We start from the raw sequence: 18,199 nt of genomic DNA, 5'->3' as shown, positions 1-18,199 counted from the left end.
GCACGCCAACCCACCCTGAGGCGCTGTGTAGCCATGGTCTAATCTCAGCCTCCTGCCCTGACATGCTAGCCCTTCCTCAAAAGGCTCCCTCCTGAGATGAGTCATCCTAGCGCTTAGGGCTGGGCCAGGAGCACATGAACCCATGCAAGAGACGTCTTGGAGGAGCCGGAGAGGAAGAAGAAGGTGACTCGGTGGCTCAGGCAATCTGGCCCCTGTCTGCCAGGCTTTTCCCAAGGTGCTGGGCTGTCCCCACCATCCCCAAACCTTGGCACCAGCCAGAGTGCCTTTTTACCTGAGCTGTGGTGACAGGGCCTGAAGAGCAGGTAGTTTCCAGAATCTTGGAGTCCAAGAAGATCATATAAGCCTGGGAAGGACCTTTGGAAATATCCAGTCTAAACGCCTCAGTGTACAGAGGAGCCCACTGAGGCCCAGAGAGGTGACTCCGGCCTGAAACCTGGGGCACTGGGGCCTTCTGCCTGAGCTGCAGATGTAGAGAGGCCACTCCATCTTCCTCCAGGCGGAATTTAGCTGCACGCAGCCCACACAGCCGGGACTCTCCTCTGCTGAGTAGGTGGAAAACGGAATTCACAGGTATCTGTCACTTCTCTCCTGAAGGAGACCCCCAGTCCTTCCTCTTCCTGTACCCTGTTCTTCTGTTTTCACGCCTCTCGCATTTGAAAAGTCCCTGCGTTGTCTGATCTAACTCTCCCGCCCTGCAGTTTAAGGGAAGCAAAGCCCGGCTCACCCTCTGCTAATTTTCTTCCCTTGTTTTTCTTCTTACTCATCCTGCAGAACCGGCTACATAATTTGTGGGGCCCAGTACAAAATGAAAATGCTAAGCCAATTGTTCGAACATTATTAAGAATTTAAAGTTGGCAACAGCAGAACATTAAATTAAGTGTGGTGCCCTGTGTCTACACAGGTTAAAAAACCACCAAGTTGGCCCCTCCTCTGGTGGCAAGAGTGATACTTAAACTCAGCGCTGGTCCTGAAAAGTCAAGTTGTCCACTTCCCTGCCTTCGTGCTGGTCCAGGTCCCCTATCTTCCGTAGGTGAGAATCTCCTTGACGTGTCACCCACACACCCTTCCCAGGAACTCCCGGCCTCTCCTTCGAACACTGCTGGGAAATCCTTCTAAATATCTAAATTTAAATCTCAGTCCTTTGGGCCTGTTTCCTCTTGTTCTGTCCTCACTGATTATGGGGAACAGCTGGTCCTCCTGTGTAATTAATTCTTGTAGACTTGGACACAGTCTGCAATTCCTTTTCCCTTTCCTCACTGGGCCCAGTCTTCACTGCTTTCTTCAACTCTGTCCCTTCTCTGATGCCCGCCCCAGCTTCCCTGCGTGCTTTGGAGGCCAGGGTTTCACAAGAAGCTCCAAAGAGCACGAGTCAGGGCCCAGAGGGCTCACTGCCTGGGGGGAGGGGGAGAGCAGAGGAGGGGAGGAGGGGAGAGTGTAGGGGAGACTCCGGCAGTGATGAACAGCCCATCCCCCATCAGGCCCAGTCTTCCTCCTCCAAAAGTACTCTACTTTTATCTATATCACGAACAGTTCCCAGATTAAGTCCCCCACCCCCACTGACTCACATTGGCGACTCTCAGCTCTTGGCCATGTCCATGTTTCTGTTCTCAGTGTGTGTCTCAGACGGAATGCTTCCCTTGGGAAATCCCACTTCCATGTCCCGGGACTGAGACCCATGGGCTGCAGCTGGGAGAGGTTTATCAGAAGCCACCTCCGGGCAGAGTGGGTATGGTAGACACACGAGCGGCCACACTCTCAAGTCTCCTGCTAACGGAGTGCCGTGGCCTCTAAAATGTGAAAGAGCAGACACTATAATCCCATACAACTTCCCACTGGCTCCAGGACACGGTTCTGAAATTTGGGTGTGCCTTGGTTCTGGAATTCACAGGCTCACAAGTCATGAAGCAGCTGCGGGGGCGGGCGGGGGCGGATTTCAGCAAAGGAAGTGAGTTCAGTGAACAACTGATGCCTGTCTGAGTCTTTAGCCTCTATTCCTGGCACAGGGCGGGGGTCCCCAGCCCATCTTGCAGAATGTCCCTGTTAGAGCAAGGCACCTAGGGGTCTGCACTTGCTTCTAATATCCATGTCTTTCTACTTGACTGAGGCCACCACCGCCTCCTCAGCCTTCTCCTTTATTAATTTAATTAAACACTTCCACTGAAGGCCTACCCTGTGTCAGGCTCGGCCCACCCTATGGAGCTGGCACTGTTTATTATGTCCATTTAGCAGATGGGGGCCTGAGGCATGGAGAGGTGTCAGTTGTCCAAGCTTCTGGAACGAGTCTGGAGTCCCCGGCTTTTCAGCCTTGGTGGGTAACCAGGAGGCTAGGAATAAAAGGGGGGTCCTGCCTTCAGGGTGCTTACCCCGGTTGGGGGCAAAGCGAGTCAAGGGTATCAGCGCTCTAAGCCTGTGTGAGGGCCTCAGGAGGAAGAGTTCGTTTCTCCCTGGGGGACAGGCCATTCTGCTCCCCTCCTGGAACCTCGTCCACCTCGTCCCAGCAGTGTCCAGAGGCAGGCCCTGGTTCCCATTTCGGAAGCTCCATTTAGCGGGGTGAGGGGCCTGCCTCAAAGGGGGCAGTCTAAAAAGTTTCCAGCCTCTCCCCCTCCACCCTGGCCCCCCCGCCCCGTGAGGAGAGGCGGCTTCGCGGAGGCCCCCAGCTGGAGGGGTTCAGACTGTCTTCACCGCCGACCCAGAGCCGCCCCATCTGGGCCTGTGTACCGAGCGCGGAGGAGAGAGGCAGGAGGGGGCCAGAGGGAGTGAAGGGGCCGGAGGAGGCTGAAGGATTTGGACCGAGTGGGAGTCCCCGAAGGCAGGAGGAGGGGGTGGGGCAAAATGTTCAGCCCCTGCCAGCCCCAAACTTTGCCCTTGCTGCCGTCAGCCTCCCAGGACGAGGACCAGGGGTTGAAGGTGGGGAAGGCCAGGTAACTTCTGTCCTCTGACCCCTCCCGGCACGTCCTTCCCGCTGTGACCCTTCCCATCCTGGGATGTCAGGTCAGCCCTCAGCGGCTCCGAGCGGCAGGGGGCGCCCCCACCCCACCCCACCCCACCCCACCCCACCCCACCCCACCCTTACCCCTACCCGGGCACCCGATGGTGCCTGCCTCCCATCGAGCTCCGGCCCCTATGGCTCTGGACCGGACCCCAAGCGACCCCTGCCGCCGGAGTCCAAGGCCCGCCCCCTCGGGGCGGCGGATGTGGGAGGCTCGGGGCGGGGGCACGGGCCGCGATCCCGGAGCAGGGGGCGGCTGAGGGGACGGCCGTCCCCAGGGTCTGGGAGCCGCACGGGGGAGGGTCCGGGTCCTGGCAGCCCCAGCGAGGGGCCAGCGGGCGGCCGGTCGGCGAGCTGGGCAATAGGAAACGGTTTATTAGGAGGGAGTGGTGGAGCCGGGGCCAAGCAGGAAGACGCTGGAATAAGAAACATTTTTGCTCCAGCCCCTTTCCCAGTCCCGGGAGGCCGCCGCGCCAGCAGCGCCGAGCGAGCCCCTCCCCAGCCCCAGCCCCTCGCCGGCCCCAGCCCCGTCCCGGCCGCGCCCAGACCCCGGCCTGCCGTCCAGCGTTCGTGGTGCGACCTTGGCCGTCGCCGCACGCCTGTGCCCCGCTGCCCGCTGGGCAGGCTCAGAGGTGAGAAGAGGCCCGCGGGCGGGGCCGGGTGGGGGGCGGCCTGACTCCACCCCGAGCGGGCCCTTCCTTAGGGCAGATCCCCGAGAGCCCCCGAGAGAGGTCGCCGCAGGGTCAGCCACAGTTCGTCCGGAGCGCCAGCTCCTGGTTCTCCCGCACATCTGCCCATTAGCCCACCTGAGACTGGGAGGGCGCTGGACTGCACCCGCACTGGGAGTCAAAAACTGCTCCTGGGCCGCTTCACTTCTCTGTTCTCTTCTAATCCGTGTCAAACGGCCAGGATTCGCGCCCTGTCTACTCACGGAGAAGGGACCACACGACCTGGGAGTGAGGGTCCACCTCAAACGTTTTGAGCTTCCCCCTTGAAGTCCAGCTTTCCCAGACCAGCCCTTGCAGCCCTTACTTAAGGAATCTGCCTCGCTTAAGGAACCAGCTTGCGAACCTCACCCCTGACCTGCATGGTCGGATCATCCCCCTGTGGCCTTCCTTCGGGGCTCAGGCCAGAGAGTTCCCAGTCTCCCTGCAGGAGGGAACCCCAGGTTTCCAGTCCACCCTGGAGGCCAGTGCTGTTGAGCCCGCGCCCTCTTTTTTCCTCCAAGGTCAGAGCCATAGTGGACAGCAGCCTTCACCCCCTCTCTCTGTTTATGGGCAGCTTCTGGCTGAGTCAGGTCTGTCCTCTAATCCCTCACTGCCCCCTTTGTCCCGGTACCTGTCCTTCCATCTCATTGGGCGGTTAAAAGTGGCTACCTTTTACTGAGTACCTACTATATAGACATATTTTTTTCTCATGTAATCCTTGCCACAGCTTAGCAGAAGAGGGGTTATCATATTCGTCTACAGAAGAAGCAGATTCCGACTTGAATCGCTTGTCCAAAGCTCCGTGGATGGTGTAGATGACAGTTGGGTTTTTGCTAACATTTGTTAAGTGCCAACTAGGTACCACTTAGTACTATACTAAACACTACATTATACCTATGAAATGAGCACTATTATTGTTATTCTCATTTTACACTGGGAAGCCTCAGAAAGTTTCAGTAACTTTTTCCAAATCTCATAGCTCTAACGGCAGAGGCAGGATTTGAACCCAAGTCTACAAGAGCCAGAGCCCACATCCTGACCTGTGTGCTGCCTCTGGTTCTGTCTGAGACCCTAAACGCAGGTGTGGTGCTACGTCACACTGTCTGGTGCTGTCAAAGGCTGCTGAAGTGATGCAGGTGAAGTGCTTTGTGTCTGGTAAGGGGCAGGGTGGTAGGAGCGGCTCAGCCTGGCTCTCTGCTGTGTTGTTCAGACCTGCGGGTGGGCAGGGTGAGGTGCTTCTGGCCCCCTGACCAGCAGTACCCGGCTGAGCTATCGCTGCTGATGCGAGCAGGTTTTATCAATCCTGCAGGTGTGATGGGAGGAAAGATTGGCAGCCACCTTCTGAGCACAGCCCTACTCTGCTTCTCCCACCTGTGACTAAGCCTACAGCTCACAGATGATTTCTGTCCCCCCTCTAAATAAACCCCAATCGGGCACCTCTTGATGGCGACCGCAGTGGACAACCTGTTGGTGTTGGTGAGACCCACTCACACTTTTTCCTCCTTTGTGGGGCTCGCCCAACTCCAAACACTGGAAGAATAGACGAAGGCAGGAGTTATGATCAGTAATTTTGGTTGATCAAGGCCCGTGTGGTGATTGCGGGCAAGAAACTTAACATCCCTGAGCCTCAGTTTCCCCACTGGGTTGTTGTGAGGATTACATGAGACAACCATTAAGTTCAGTGCTTAGCACATGCCGTGCCCAGAGAAGGCCAACTCTTACCACTAGGGATGTCACAGCCGTAAGTCAGTGTTGGATATTAGTTTAGCGTTTGTGACTTCTGGCCAGCAACAGTGACACTTCTGTCAGCTGGAGATCTTTTGCCAAGTTTTGCTAGAAAACGAAAGGTACCGTCAGTCCCCGGGAGCCCGTTTGTGCTCCAGGCGGGCTGCAGGTTGAATGGCACAGGCCGTCTCCGAGTTTAGGCTGGTCGGGGCTCAGCGCCCTCCTGCATTTCCCTCGCCGTGGGCCCAGTTAGAATAGGACAGTCACGTTTTTCCTCCACCATATCCCCAGGACTAACCTGGAGGCGAGTGCTGCGAATGCTGCCACGCTCTCCCTGTGCCGTTTCTGGGCCCGGGGGGCTGTGGGGAGATGTCAAGAGCAAAGCCCTTGGCCCACCCTCCCCCCACAGTGTCTCTGTCCTGTCGCTTCCAGTAAAAGCGTAGGTCCCTGGATGGGAGTGCGAGTCCCGTCCTCTGCACCCCACTCCCACTCACCCAGCAGGCCCTGCGAAATGAAAGCATGGGGACCAGGCTTAATGCTGTGTAGGACATCAAGGAACCCGCTGATTAGAATTACCTATGAGATTCTTAAAAAAAATGCATGTTTCTTGCTGGTCCCAGGAACGTGGAGTGGGGGTGAGACCAAAGAGTGTGCATTTCCATCCAAGCCCTTCAGGTGGTTCTGACGCACCATCAGGTAGTTGAGCGGGTGCACAGGGCATGGTCAGAGGAGTGGAGCGCGGGTAGGGGATGCTGGGGGGATGCCAGATTCATCCTCATTGTTTTCCATTCTTTCCTTCCTGCCCCATACCCTTTCCTTCCTGCCCCATACCCTTTCCTTCCTGCCCCATACCCTTCCCTTCCTGCCCCATACCCTTTCCTTCCTGCCCTATACCCTTCCCTTAGCTGCTATCTGGGCAAGCAAAGGCTGCTGCCAAGGAGAGCTTTCTGCTTATACCCCAGTGGACAAATTCTGCTTGCCTGGGACTCCCTCTCTCACTGCAGGGTGCTTGCTAGAGTCCTCACTGCCTGCCAGGAGGGACAAGAGGCAGGAGGTCAGGCAAAGACTGGGGACACAGCTGCAGCAGCCCAGGGCTCCATTTCCTCCCCCAGCTCTGGGCCTCTGGGGCAGAGGAAGCCCAGGCAGGAAGGCCAGGGCTGCCACCAGCCAGAGAGGCATAGGAAGCTCCCCCACCCTCCCAGCCATCCTGCCCCGAGAGCCTGAGCATCTTGGGTCTTCATTTGGCACCATTCTTAGTCTATGGGCCTTCTGCAGCCTAGGTGGCCATACAGCCGGCCCTACCAGCCTCACCATGTGATGCCAGAAGACACTCCCCCTCCCTCATGTTATTTGCCCCTATTTGGGCATCCAGTCCCCGGGCAAATGCCTGCATATTCACCACCTTTCAGAAAGTCCTTCTTACTGTCTGACCTCAATCCTTCTTGCTACAGCCCCAGGCCTTACCTTCTTGTTCTAAACCTTTGAGAAATGGAACAGGGGGTGGCTCTGAAGCACTAGTTGGTTTGGAACTAGGTTTGGGGACTGTCATAGATCAAAATTACTCCCCTCAACACTTCCATCCAACTTCTGGAAAAGTTCAACCTTAGCCAGCCACGGCAGGTCAAACATTCTGTGTCTAAGTGTGTTTCACTTCCCTTCTCACGTCATGGGCCCTGCCCCCGCCCTTTCCCAGGACAGCAAGGAAAGCAAAGGGGGCCAGGAGATTGTGCAGAGAGGGCTCCTTATACTCTGGTGAGGTGGCAGAGAGGTTTCTGCTGCCTAGCGGGAGCCAGTCCTGTGAAGGCATTGTGTGGCCGCCACAGCCCTGAGGGCTCAGGCACGGCTGCCACCGTGGGTCTGGGGACAGTGGGAAGAGTACTGGACTGGGAGTCTGGACACCTGGGTCATGCTCCCGGTACTGCCTTGGCATCCCATCTGCACTTGGGCAAGTCTCCTCCGCTGTCTGAGCCTCAGTCCTGTCTTCTCTAACACGGCAGACCCTGTGCCTGCCCCAGCCTGCCCTGAGAATGCGCCCGGAGCTCCATGCCGTGCGTGACTCCTGCCTATTCTATCCAGACCCCAATCTAAACAATCTTGATTCCTGTTCCCAGCTTGGCGGGACCCTGAATGGCAGGAAGTGAAGACAGGAGCCTGTTTATGTTTGAGGCAGCCAGGGCTGGGGGGGCACTGGGAACAGAGTGGGCAGGGGGGGAGGTTAGAAGAGGGTGGGCAAGAGGCAGAAGACAGAAGGGGGTGCTGCTGATGAGATGGCTCTTCTATCCCAGCCCTGGGCCCTCCAGGGCCCTCCAGTTGCAGCTCATCAGCAGGGCTGCAGGGCTGGGAGTCCCCCAAGCTCTCAGTCACTTAAACATGACTCCCCACCCTTTACCCCTAACAGGATGGTTTCCATGGGGAAGTGAACCAGGACTTCCCCTGCAGGCGCCGCCCCAAAGCCAGATGCACGGAGTAGGGAGGAGGCCTCCCTGTCCCCCCCAAAACACTCCCAGTGATTTCCTCTGGGTGGGAGGGACCCACGGTCAGTGGCTGAAAACACCGAGGGGATCACATTTCACAGATCTTACTGTACCCCCTCTCCTGCTCCTCTCTCCAGGACTATGACCTTGGACCCTCCCAGGAGAAGCCTTCTGATGCTACTGTTGGCCTTGGGCCTGGCCCAGGGTGAGTACTGTAGGAAACGGGCCTGAGCGGAGAAAGGGCTAGCTGGCTGAGCTCTGCTGGGGCTGGGTTTGAGGAGTTGGGGAAAAGGGACTGTGGAGCTTGGCTGGAGGGCAGGAGGCAGGCTCAATCAGACTAGCTGCCCCAACCCTCCTTTGCTGTTCTCTTGACCCAAACCTTCAGGCTGGTGTTCTGCCAGACTCCAGGGTGGGAACCTCTGTGGGGGGTGCAGAGAGTGGGGATGTTGGCAGGGAGGGCCTGGAAGAGCCCTCAGGATTGGGGCTGGGGGCCAGGGCTGGGCCTGGCCTGGGCGGGGAGGTCCCAGGATCAGGGAAGGGACAGAGGCCTGGTTCTCATAGTCTCAGCTGCCCCTTGGTGGCAGCAAGGCTCTGGAGGGAAGGGTGATGTGAGGGTGGGACTAAGCAACCAAGGCCTCAAGGGGTTTGTCTGAAAGGCCAGCAGGGAGAGGGTGGTGGCTGTTGGGCTCAGCCTGGGGAGCTGGGCCCAGAGTGACTGAGCTTCCACTGTGTCTCCCAGGAGACCCCGTGAAGCCTCCTAGGGGCCCACTGGTGACCTGCACATGTGAGAACCCACACTGCAAGGGGCCTACCTGCCAGGGGGCCTGGTGCACCGTCGTGCTGGTGCAGGAGGAGGGTGGGCGCCCCCAGGAACACCGAGGCTGTGGGAACCTACACGAAGAACTCTGCTGGGGGCGCCCCACTGAGTTTGTCAGCCACTACTGCTGCTATAGCTCCCTCTGCAACCACAACGTGTCCCTGGAGCTGAGTGCGTCCGGCCGCCTCGGCCACCCCTTCCCGTCCTCTCAGACTCTGCCTCCTCACCCTGCTTTCCTCTCGTGCTCTGGCCAGGGGGTGGGGGAGGTGGGACCCTGGGATCTAATGGCAGAGTGGCGAGGTGTGGGGGGGCATCTGGCCTGATGGAAGCTGGGTCTCAATGTCCCCCCACCCCTCCTCCAGCAGCCACCCCAACCCCGGAGCAGCCGCCAGTAGGTGGCCAGCTGCCTCTGATCCTGGGCCCAGTGCTAGCCTTGTTGGCCCTGGTGGTCCTGGGTGCCCTGGGCCTGTGGCATGTCCGGCGGAAGCAGGAGAAACAGCTGGGCCTGCACAGTGAGCTGGGTGAATCCAGACTCATTCTGAAGGCATCCGAGCAGGGGGACAGCATGTTGGGGGTATGAACACGGAGACCTTGGGACACAGGGCAGGGGGAGGGATAGACAGAAGCCACAGAGTCAGAGGGGTTGCAGAGGCAGCCAAGAAAGGCACAGTCACAGATACTCCAGTGGGTGGGGGGCTGGGTGAGTGAGGAGACACAGTAGCAGGGGCCAAGTTGAGGAGGGAGAAGGGGGCTGGGTGACGGACAGCCTCTCAGTGGCTTCTTGGCACCTCCAGGACCTCCTGAACAGTGACTGCACAACGGGCAGCGGCTCAGGACTCCCCTTTCTGGTGCAGAGGACAGTGGCGCGGCAGGTTGCCCTGGTGGAGTGTGTGGGTGAGTACTGGGTGAGCCTCAGGGCTGGGGACCAAGGGCCTGGAGGGGCAAGACAGCTCTCAGCCTCTGGAGTCACAGGCAGGACCAGGCCTGGCTGAGAATGGGAATTCCGCTGGGCAGGGAGTAGCTTGGAGATGAGTCAGGGCTAGATCCTTCTCAAGGAGCCAGTAAGGGACAAGGGGCCGGGGCGGGTGGCCTGCCAGCAGGTCTGGGTCTGCATTAAGGTGAACGTAAGTGTCAGAGGTTCTGCAGATGGGTCAGTGTGGCATCAGGACGGCAGGCCCTTCTGGGGGCTACTGTGCCCAGGGGCTTGTGTGACCGTCTCCCCCCCCACCCCACCCCCGGCCACTGGACCAGGAAAGGGCCGCTATGGCGAGGTGTGGCGAGGCCTGTGGCACGGCGAGAGTGTGGCGGTCAAGATATTCTCCTCGAGGGACGAGCAGTCCTGGTTCCGGGAGACTGAGATCTACAACACAGTGCTGCTCAGACACGACAACATCCTAGGCAAGTGGCGGGGACGGTGGGGGAGCGCTATGCCAGGCCCAGGGCTTTCTTCCTCCTGCACCCCGGGCTGGAGTCCCCAGCCCCTGGACACTGACCAGGCCCTGAAGGACTCCCAGCCGGCCCTCGGCCCCAGCCTCTGACTCCGGCCTCCTCTCTGACCTAGGCCAGAGCAGCTTCCACCCCAGTCCCAGGTTTGCCCTGACCCAGTCCATCCTGTGCCTTTGGTCCCAGCCCTGACCCTGGCCAGTCCAGCCTCCTTCATCCCTAGACCCTTGGCTGAGCTACCTGACCCTCTGCCCACAGGCTTTATTGCCTCGGACATGACTTCCCGCAACTCAAGCACACAGCTGTGGCTTCTCACGCACTACCACGAGCATGGCTCGCTCTACGACTTCCTGCAGAGGCACACGCTGGAGCCCCAGCTGGCCCTAAAGCTAGCTGTGTCCACCGCCTGCGGCCTGGCGCACCTGCACGTGGAGATCTTCGGCACTCAGGGCAAACCAGCCATCGCCCACCGCGACCTCAAGAGCCGCAACGTGCTGGTCAAGAGCAACCTGCAGTGTTGCATCGCGGACCTGGGTGAGCCGGTGGGGTGGGGGGGCCTCTGCAGGGAGTGGGGTGGGGTATGGTGGGTCCTTCCAGGGGGCGGGACACGAGGGGTGGCCCCTTCACAGGCGGACGGGGTTCGCAGTTCGGTTCGCTCTCCTTTGCACTCGATTCTGCCTTTGCCTGTGTGCGTGCCTGGTGGTGGTGATGACACTGATTGGTGCTTTGAAACCTAGAGATGTTTGCTTTCTCATTTTACCTCCACAAGAGCCCCACAACTTGCCTAACACTCTTTTTGAGCTTAAACTCCTTCCACCACACCACCCCGGCTCAAGGAGTTGGAGACAGGGGCAGGGAGCTGGGAACCCGGGTTCTCATCCTGGCTTCGCTGACTACATCGCTATTCCTCACAGGGCCGTGGGGTTCTGCTCTGTGATGTGGGCGTAATAATGCCTGCTTTGCTCACTCACATATTGCTGGGTTCTCGGGCACCTAGAGCGCTGCTCAAGTGAAGCGAAATGTGGCCAGTGGCTCTCCCAGCCCTCCTTGGGGCAGGTTTCCATTTGCCTGCCCTTCTGTATCTCACTTCCAACCCCACCCTGCTCCCTGGACCCCAGCCTGGGGCCACCCTGTCTGCACGCTCAGGTGAGCAGCAGAAGTGACAGCCCTGGTACCCACAGGCCTGGCTGTGATGCACTCACAGGGTAGCGATTATCTGGACATCGGCAACAACCCGCGCGTGGGCACCAAGCGGTACATGGCCCCTGAGGTGCTGGATGAGCAGATCCGCACCGATTGCTTCGAGTCCTACAAGTGGACGGACATCTGGGCCTTTGGCCTGGTGCTGTGGGAGATCACCCGGCGGACCATTGTCAATGGTGAGGGCCCACCCTGCACAGGGTGGGGAAGGGGAATGGGGCAAGTGGATAGACGGCAGGACATGGGGGCTGCCCACCATGGTTGGTGCCTATGGCCCGAGGGGCATGCGGCCAGACTGCCTGTATTCCATTCATTGCTACTCGCCCGCTGGTTTGGCTGAGCAACCTTTTAAGTTCATCTGAGCCTGCAAGTCTGTGGTTCTGGCTGTGACATCCTGGGTAAGTGGTAATAACAGAAATATTAATAGCAGTTAACATTTTTCGAGCTTAAATATGTGCCAGCTGCCCTGCGATATACATGTATTGCCTTGTTTAATCGTCCCATGTTGGCAGAAAGCTGGTATCACTCAGTAGTTAAGAACATGGGTTGGGACTCAGACTGCCAGCATTCAGCTCTTGATTTTGCCCCTGACCATGGGCAGATTACTGAACATCTCTGTGCCTCAGTTTCCTCATTTGTAAAGTGAGAATAAAAATAGTTTCTAATTGTTGAGATAATCCAAATAAAGTATTTGGGACAGTATCGGGAGCTGTTCTGGAGCTCAGTAAATATGAGTAGCAATTATTGTCATAATGAGTCCCTGACACAGTATCGTCCCCATTGTACAGGTGAGGGGATCGAGACACAGAATTACAGCCGCTGGCTACAGCACCAGGGTCTGAAGCCAGGCATTCTGATGCTGGGGCCAGTGCTGGTCATCACTGTGCTACTCAAACCTCTCTAGTCCTTGGTTTCCTTGCCCACAAAAATGCGGATACAGCAGTGTCCGCACTGCCTGCTTACTGCTTCCTCTTTATGACTGTGGGTGCCACAGGGGACTCAGATTTGGAGTGGCTGGGAGCATGTGGAGGGACCTCGTTCCTGTTGTCAGTGCCTTCCCAGCCCGGGGGTGGGTTAACGGATCAGTGGTGTCTGGACTGGGTAGGAGGCTTGTCAGTCTTTGTGGAGGCTGCCCATGGGGCGGGGCTGCCAGGAGTCCTGACATTTTGGAGACAAGCCTCAGGATGTGACTGGAGCTCTGTTCCATGGGGGGACAGGGACATTCTCATTTCCTGAGCATCTATGAGGAGCCAGCTCCATGCCAGGCTTCATTTGCTCTCAGCAGTCATTGATGCGTGGAGGCCAAGGTGTGACCAGTCCCTCTGGGAGACTCAAGGGGCTCAGGTTCCTGCCCCTTCAGCCATGAACTTTCAGAGTCAGCTCTAGAGGCTGGGGTCAGGGAAGGGGGTACCTTGCAGGAGCCGAGGCCCCTTGGACCAGGCTGCAGGCAGGAAAGGAAGGCTGGACCAGCCAGGGCTGAGGGGGAGGCTGACTGCAGAATCCTGGGGCGGAGGGAAGCTCTGTCAGCCCCACACAGATTCATGGAGCATTATAAACACTGTAATCTGGTGTCAGCCCCGGCGCTGATTAAAGGCCCATTAGACACGCTCAGGCCTCTGTGCAGTGCTGATTAGGGCGCGAGCGGCACAGGGACTGGCCTGGAAGGCCGCCATGGGGAAAACAGCTGGCGAAGGCGCTCCAACGTTGTGGCTGTGTGGCCATGTGGCCCTGGTCCCCAGCCTTGGCCTGGGCAGCAGGGAGGGGAGCAGGGCACTTTTTCCAGGTCTGCCTCTCCTGCTGGAGCTGTCTGCAGCTCCACAGGCATCACTTTCAGAGAGTTCCCGCTAAGGATTGCTCACTCCTTGGTATTAGGAGGGAGTGGTGCTGCTGGCGGAGGGGGTCAGCGGGGGCCTGTGCCATCCTTAAGAGGGGGCGGATATTATTTGGACTTGGCTAAAAATCCCTTTCCTTTAGGAGAGGCATTTTCTGCCCCTTCTCCTGGTTCCACATCCTCACCCAGCAGTCAGCCAGCTGTCCTCCCTAACGTGTAGCTTGGAGGTCAAGGGCATGGCCTTTGGTTAGATTTTGGGGGGCTTAAACATCCTATCTCTGTCACTTATTATCTGTGCTTTTAGATAAGCTTCTTAACCTTTCTGGCCTTAACTTCATTGCTCATAGAAATGGAGCTGGTAATATTGCTTATTTTGTAGCATTACTGTGAGGATTTAATGCGAGGCAGTCAGGACAGTGCTTGGCACCTAGCAAGTGCTCGGTAAACGTTGGTGTTGTTGGGCATCTGTGATAGCGGGGACCTGGGAGCCGTGCCTGGGCCCTGCGTGGGAAGCAGCTGTGGAAAGGCTGGAACAAGACCAGCCGAGGAATCCAACGAGATGAGTTTAAGTCTTGACTCTGCCATTATTAGCTGTGCAGCCTTGGCCTCAGCTTCTCTGAGCATTCATTTCTTCAACAGTAAAATACGGGTAATAATAGCACCCACCTCCTAAGGGTATTGTAAAGACAGGATAATGCATATAAAGCATTTACAGCACAATGCCTGACACATGGTAAGTGCAGAATAAGTGGTAGTAGTGATACCTGTTATGTAACAATGTGTTTAGAATATTATGGTGTCCCTCTCAAGGGTAGTGTGGTCAGGCAGCTGGTTTCTTGGCCCCTGGGTCAGAGGGTGAGCAAGTCTGTCCTCTAGGTTGTACTGCACCTTCTTGGGACCGCGAGTGACTGTCCCTTCCACCCTCCATTCCCAGGCATTGTGGAGGACTATAGACCCCCCTTCTATGACATGGTGCCCAACGATCCCAGCTTTGATGACATGAAGAAGGTGGTGTGTGTTGACCAGCAGACCCCCACCATCCCCAACAGGCTGGCTGCAGACCCGGTGAGGCCTCCATGGGGGCTGGCGTGGCGGGGGTTGTGTGTGTGGCTCACAGCTGGAGTGTCTGGGCCAGGAACTTGTCTCTGCTTTACTGGGATAGATTCTGGGGTCTAGATTCCAGGGCACCTCCCTGGCTATACCCTCCCACATCCCTGGCCTATGGCCCCCTGGGGACCCCCTCATTAATCTGGAGTTTTCAGAACCCTTCACCTTGCTGGAAAGATCGGAGGTTCCCTACTGCATTTCTTGCTATGAAGTTTTTGCTGTTATTTGTTTTTATCTTTTCTCAAAACACGCCCTGTACTTTTACAAGACACGTACTCATGTGAATATAAACACATATAGGCATGCACATGCTTCCACTTAAATGTACACTTGCATATATACATATACATACATATCTGTATATGCATATACACACATGTATACATAGATGTACACTTTTATACAACATGCATAGCCACAAAAAGCCATGCGTGCATTCATATGCACACATACACAAAATCCCTCTCAAGAACCAACTGGAGGTGAGGTTGGCTCACTCTGGGGCCACTGAGCTTCCTGGGATGGCTTCTTCCTTGGACATGTGCATTTTGGGGGCAATGCCCACCACCCACTCTTCCAGTGGTCACTGGGCCCAGCCAGGGATGGTGGAGGGCTGGGAGACACTGCCCTCCACACTGGGGTGGCTACTGATGGGGGTGTGGGAGCCCCAAGGCTTGTATATCTCCCCTTTCTTGGATCTTGGTGGAGGTGGAGGGTGGGGGTGAGACACTACTCACCGAGGGGGTCTGAGTGCTTACATCTCCCTCTGCCCTGCCTGCCTTTCTTTATACCCCTCCTCACTCCACTCTCCTCCTCTTCCATTTTTTATTTTCCTCTTTTCATCCTTGCCTGGATCCCTCCATTCTCCCCTTACCACTTCTATCTTTCCTCCCCTCCTCCTCCTCAACACCATCTCCCTCTTCTTGTCATTTCTGTCCTGCTTGTGTTGTCCCATTACTGGGCCATTCTCCTCGCCTTCTTCCCACCTTCCCCTTCCCACATCCTGCTTCTCTCCTCTGCCTTTCTCTCCCTCCCCCAGGTCCTCTCAGGCCTAGCACAGATGATTCGGGAGTGCTGGTACCCCAACCCCTGCGCCCGCCTCACTGCGCTGCGGATCAAGAAGACACTACAGAAACTCAGCAGCAGTCTGGAGAAGCCCAAAGGGATTCACTAACCTAGGGCCTGGCACCTGATTCCTACTGACCTGCAGTGTGTGTGGTGGGGGCGGGCGGTGGATGGCGGCCTATCTGAGTAGAGGTGGTATGTGCATGCTGGAGAGGAGAGTGCCCCTCTAGGGGCAGCTGTGCCTGCCTAGCTCAGGCCCCCAGCCTATCCAGCCAAAAATACAGCTGGGCTGAAACCCGATCTCCCCACTGTCTGGCCTGCTAGGAGCAGCAGGCTCCCTGACGCCTGGCTCTGTCCCCACCACCATGCCCTGGGTGCACCCCCCACCCCCACCCAAGGGCAGGATACAAAGGAGGCCCCAGAGCCAGGATGGCCAAGCCAGGGAATCCCAGTCTCTTGGGCCGAGAGCCTGAGCCTGCACTTTACGCCCTGCCCTCGGTCAACCCCACTGCCCTACCAGAGCTGCCATGGTGGCAGAGGCTCCAGCCTTCAGTACACACCCTACCCTGCCAGGCCTTAGCCTCTGGCCTAAGCCCCAGACGCCCAGGGCCCATGAGCGTGGCTTTGTATCTCTGTTCCATGATGCCTTGGCCCCTGCCAGCTGATTGCCAGCTCCCTGAAAGAGTTGGGGCCTGATCCTGGGCCTCTCCTCTACCCCCATTCTAGCTGACTTAATGGGGCCTTAAAACCAAGGAGTCCTGCAGGTGTGGCACAGCCATAGGCCATGGGCCACAGGCCATTGGCAGGCCAGATGGGTAAGGCCCAGCACTTTCAGAATAACGGAGAGGACATTGAGGCCAAGCATGGTCGGGGAGGGGCTCAGCTGGGAGCCAGAGAACCAGGTTCTGGTCCTGGATGCTTGCTAAGTGACAAGAATGAGGCCTTCACTGTCGCAGGACCTGTTTCTTCATCTGCATATTGAAAGGGTTGCTCCTGATGTCTTCTGAGGTTTTTTCAGCTCTTATGTTCTTTGAAATGTCAGCCTGTTCAGAATTCAGTTCATCAGTTCCTTCTACTCCTTATGCCCAGCCCCTGGCAATTTGGCCCAAGATGAGGATTTGAAAATAACTTTGTCTGAGGACAGGAGTGTCTGAGACGCCACCTAGTCTAATTCTACAGGCTCCAGTTCCTGCCAGTGGCCATCCTGGGGCGCAGACAGTCACTGGCCTTTCAGCAGACAAGCCAGCCCTTGCCCCCGCTGCAGCTTTGCCTTCTCTGCCCACGGCTGACAGGGGCTGAGGCTGGCTTCCTGCAGGGCCTCCAAAGCTCGGGAGAAATTTGGCTACAGCCAATAATTCTCTAGCACCCAGGTTCCTGCTCCCCACTGTCCCCTGGCCCAGGCCCACGCCCTTGGCCAGGGCCCAGAGACTGTGTGCCTAGAGAGAATCTGGTGGCTGTAGAGAAACACACAGACAGTTCAGCATTTGGAGGTCAAGGGTGTGTGTCCAGGCCCTGAGGAGGTTACCCTGAACCCTAGGCGGGTGGATGGCCTGGGGGGTTGTGGGGGTGGGGCTCATGCTAGGGACAAAGGACGACCCCAAGCTTGGAAAGACCTGAACTCACAGCCCTCAACCCTCAGGGCAGGGTGGAGAAGGACCCCCTCCGCTCTTCACAGGAGATGAAGAAAACACAGCTTCCTCTCCTCCTGTTGTAAATGACCCAGCACAACCTCAGCAGGCCAGCTTCTTGGGTGTTTCCACCCGCCCTCCCAGGGCAGTTTCCCAGGCCTTTCTCCCAGCATTGTGCAAGGTGGGGTGGGGGTGGGGAAGAACCAGGAAGTGAAACTGGGTGAAAACAGAAAGCTAGATGGACCTGCTGGGTTACCAGATCACCATGGGGCAGCTTGCTTCCTGTCTTCTGGTCCCTGGAACCCACCTAGGAACCAGTCCTTCCCTGAAACATTTTATTTCCATTGGGTTTGGGGGACAAATGGCTCCTTCTGAGACCCATGGCCAGAAACTGAAAGCAGCAGCTCCCCAAAGCCTAGAAAATCCCTAAGAGGAGAAGGTTTGAAGCAGGAGGTGGAGTGACAGGGGCCCGGTTGAGAAAAGGGGGCCAGGGTTGGAAGGACAGCTGGAGGCCAGGGAGAAAAGGGGGCACTGGTGAGAAGGGTCTGCACAGTGCTTCTGCCTGCGTGCAGAAGGGTGTTCCAGAGTCAAAATAACAGTCACTTACCTGGAGATATTGTTTGTGAGAGCACTTAGCTCGTGCTTAGCACATAGTAGCTCCTCAATAAAACATTGGAGGAATCCTGAGCTCCTGCTGAGTCTTCCTAGGCTGGTGCATCTGCAGTGACCTACCTGTTGTAGGGGGAAACTGAGGGGAAGAAGGTTCCAGGTATCATGCCCGGGCTTTGCCCTTAATTGACAGCTCATAATTTGCGCAGGCTTCTGTTTAAACCCGCCCCATCCCCGCAGCGCCCCAAATTTCTGTTCACACGGAGTTGGGAGCAGGCTGCCCACTGGCGCCGGCCTCAGCGCCCTCTGCTGGCCGAAGGGCTGGCCAGCGGCCGCCCTCTCGCCCCTGCGCAGAGACCCGTCGGCTTTCTTTTTGGGCGGCGGGAATCTCCTCAGCGCCCCCCATTGTTCCTATCCCCTACCGCGCTCCGCCCCCCCCCCCCCCCCCGACAGCGTGGGTGAGCTCCCCGGTGCTTCCGTTTTGCAGGTACTGTCACCTGAAAACCACACCTCGAAAGGAGCCTTCCGTGTCCTCACTCGGAGGTAGCTTGGACTTGCCTGCCTGAATGCCCTGTTCTCAATT

The 18,199-nt window shown here is 57.4% G+C and overlaps 1 protein-coding gene across 4 annotated transcripts; it reads left to right on the top strand.

The window, feature by feature from the left end:
- Positions 1 to 123: 123 nt before the first annotated feature.
- On the top strand, positions 124 to 17,694 carry ACVRL1 (activin A receptor like type 1). Of its 4 annotated transcripts, XM_053921473.2 has the most exons (12): positions 124 to 591; positions 3,454 to 3,642; positions 4,697 to 4,853; positions 8,054 to 8,121; positions 8,656 to 8,904; positions 9,096 to 9,307; positions 9,528 to 9,627; positions 9,985 to 10,131; positions 10,435 to 10,710; positions 11,358 to 11,555; positions 14,142 to 14,272; positions 15,354 to 17,694. In XM_053921473.2, exons 4-12 carry the CDS (start codon positions 8,058 to 8,060, stop codon positions 15,486 to 15,488), a joined length of 1,512 nt encoding a protein of 503 aa, XP_053777448.1. In that variant the 5' UTR covers positions 124 to 591; positions 3,454 to 3,642; positions 4,697 to 4,853; positions 8,054 to 8,057; the 3' UTR covers positions 15,489 to 17,694. The 4 variants fall into 4 exon arrangements, with proteins under 4 accessions (XP_053777448.1, XP_045040232.1, XP_045040231.1 ...); XM_045184297.3 differs by lacking the exons at positions 3,454 to 3,642; positions 4,697 to 4,853; XM_045184296.3 differs by lacking the exons at positions 124 to 591; positions 4,697 to 4,853 and having other exon boundaries at positions 9,099 to 9,307.
- Positions 17,695 to 18,199: the final 505 nt, after the last annotated feature.

This window comes from Desmodus rotundus, chromosome 3 (genome assembly GCF_022682495.2).
Source record: "Desmodus rotundus isolate HL8 chromosome 3, HLdesRot8A.1, whole genome shotgun sequence".
Classification (NCBI taxonomy): domain Eukaryota; kingdom Metazoa; phylum Chordata; class Mammalia; order Chiroptera; family Phyllostomidae; genus Desmodus; species Desmodus rotundus.
The sequence above is the reverse complement of the archived record's forward strand: the minus strand, read 5'-3'. Positions and strand labels throughout refer to the sequence as shown.

Coding starts and splice junctions, on each gene's coding strand:
- ACVRL1 (XM_045184297.3), top strand. CDS start 8,058: ATGACCTTGGACCCTCCCAGGAGAAGCCTTCTGATGCTACTGTTGGCC. Junction 8,122..8,655: donor GGCCTTGGGCCTGGCCCAGG/GTGAGTACTGTA, acceptor TGTGTCTCCCAG/GAGACCCCGTGAAGCCTCCT. Junction 11,556..14,141: donor CCGGCGGACCATTGTCAATG/GTGAGGGCCCAC, acceptor CTCCATTCCCAG/GCATTGTGGAGGACTATAGA.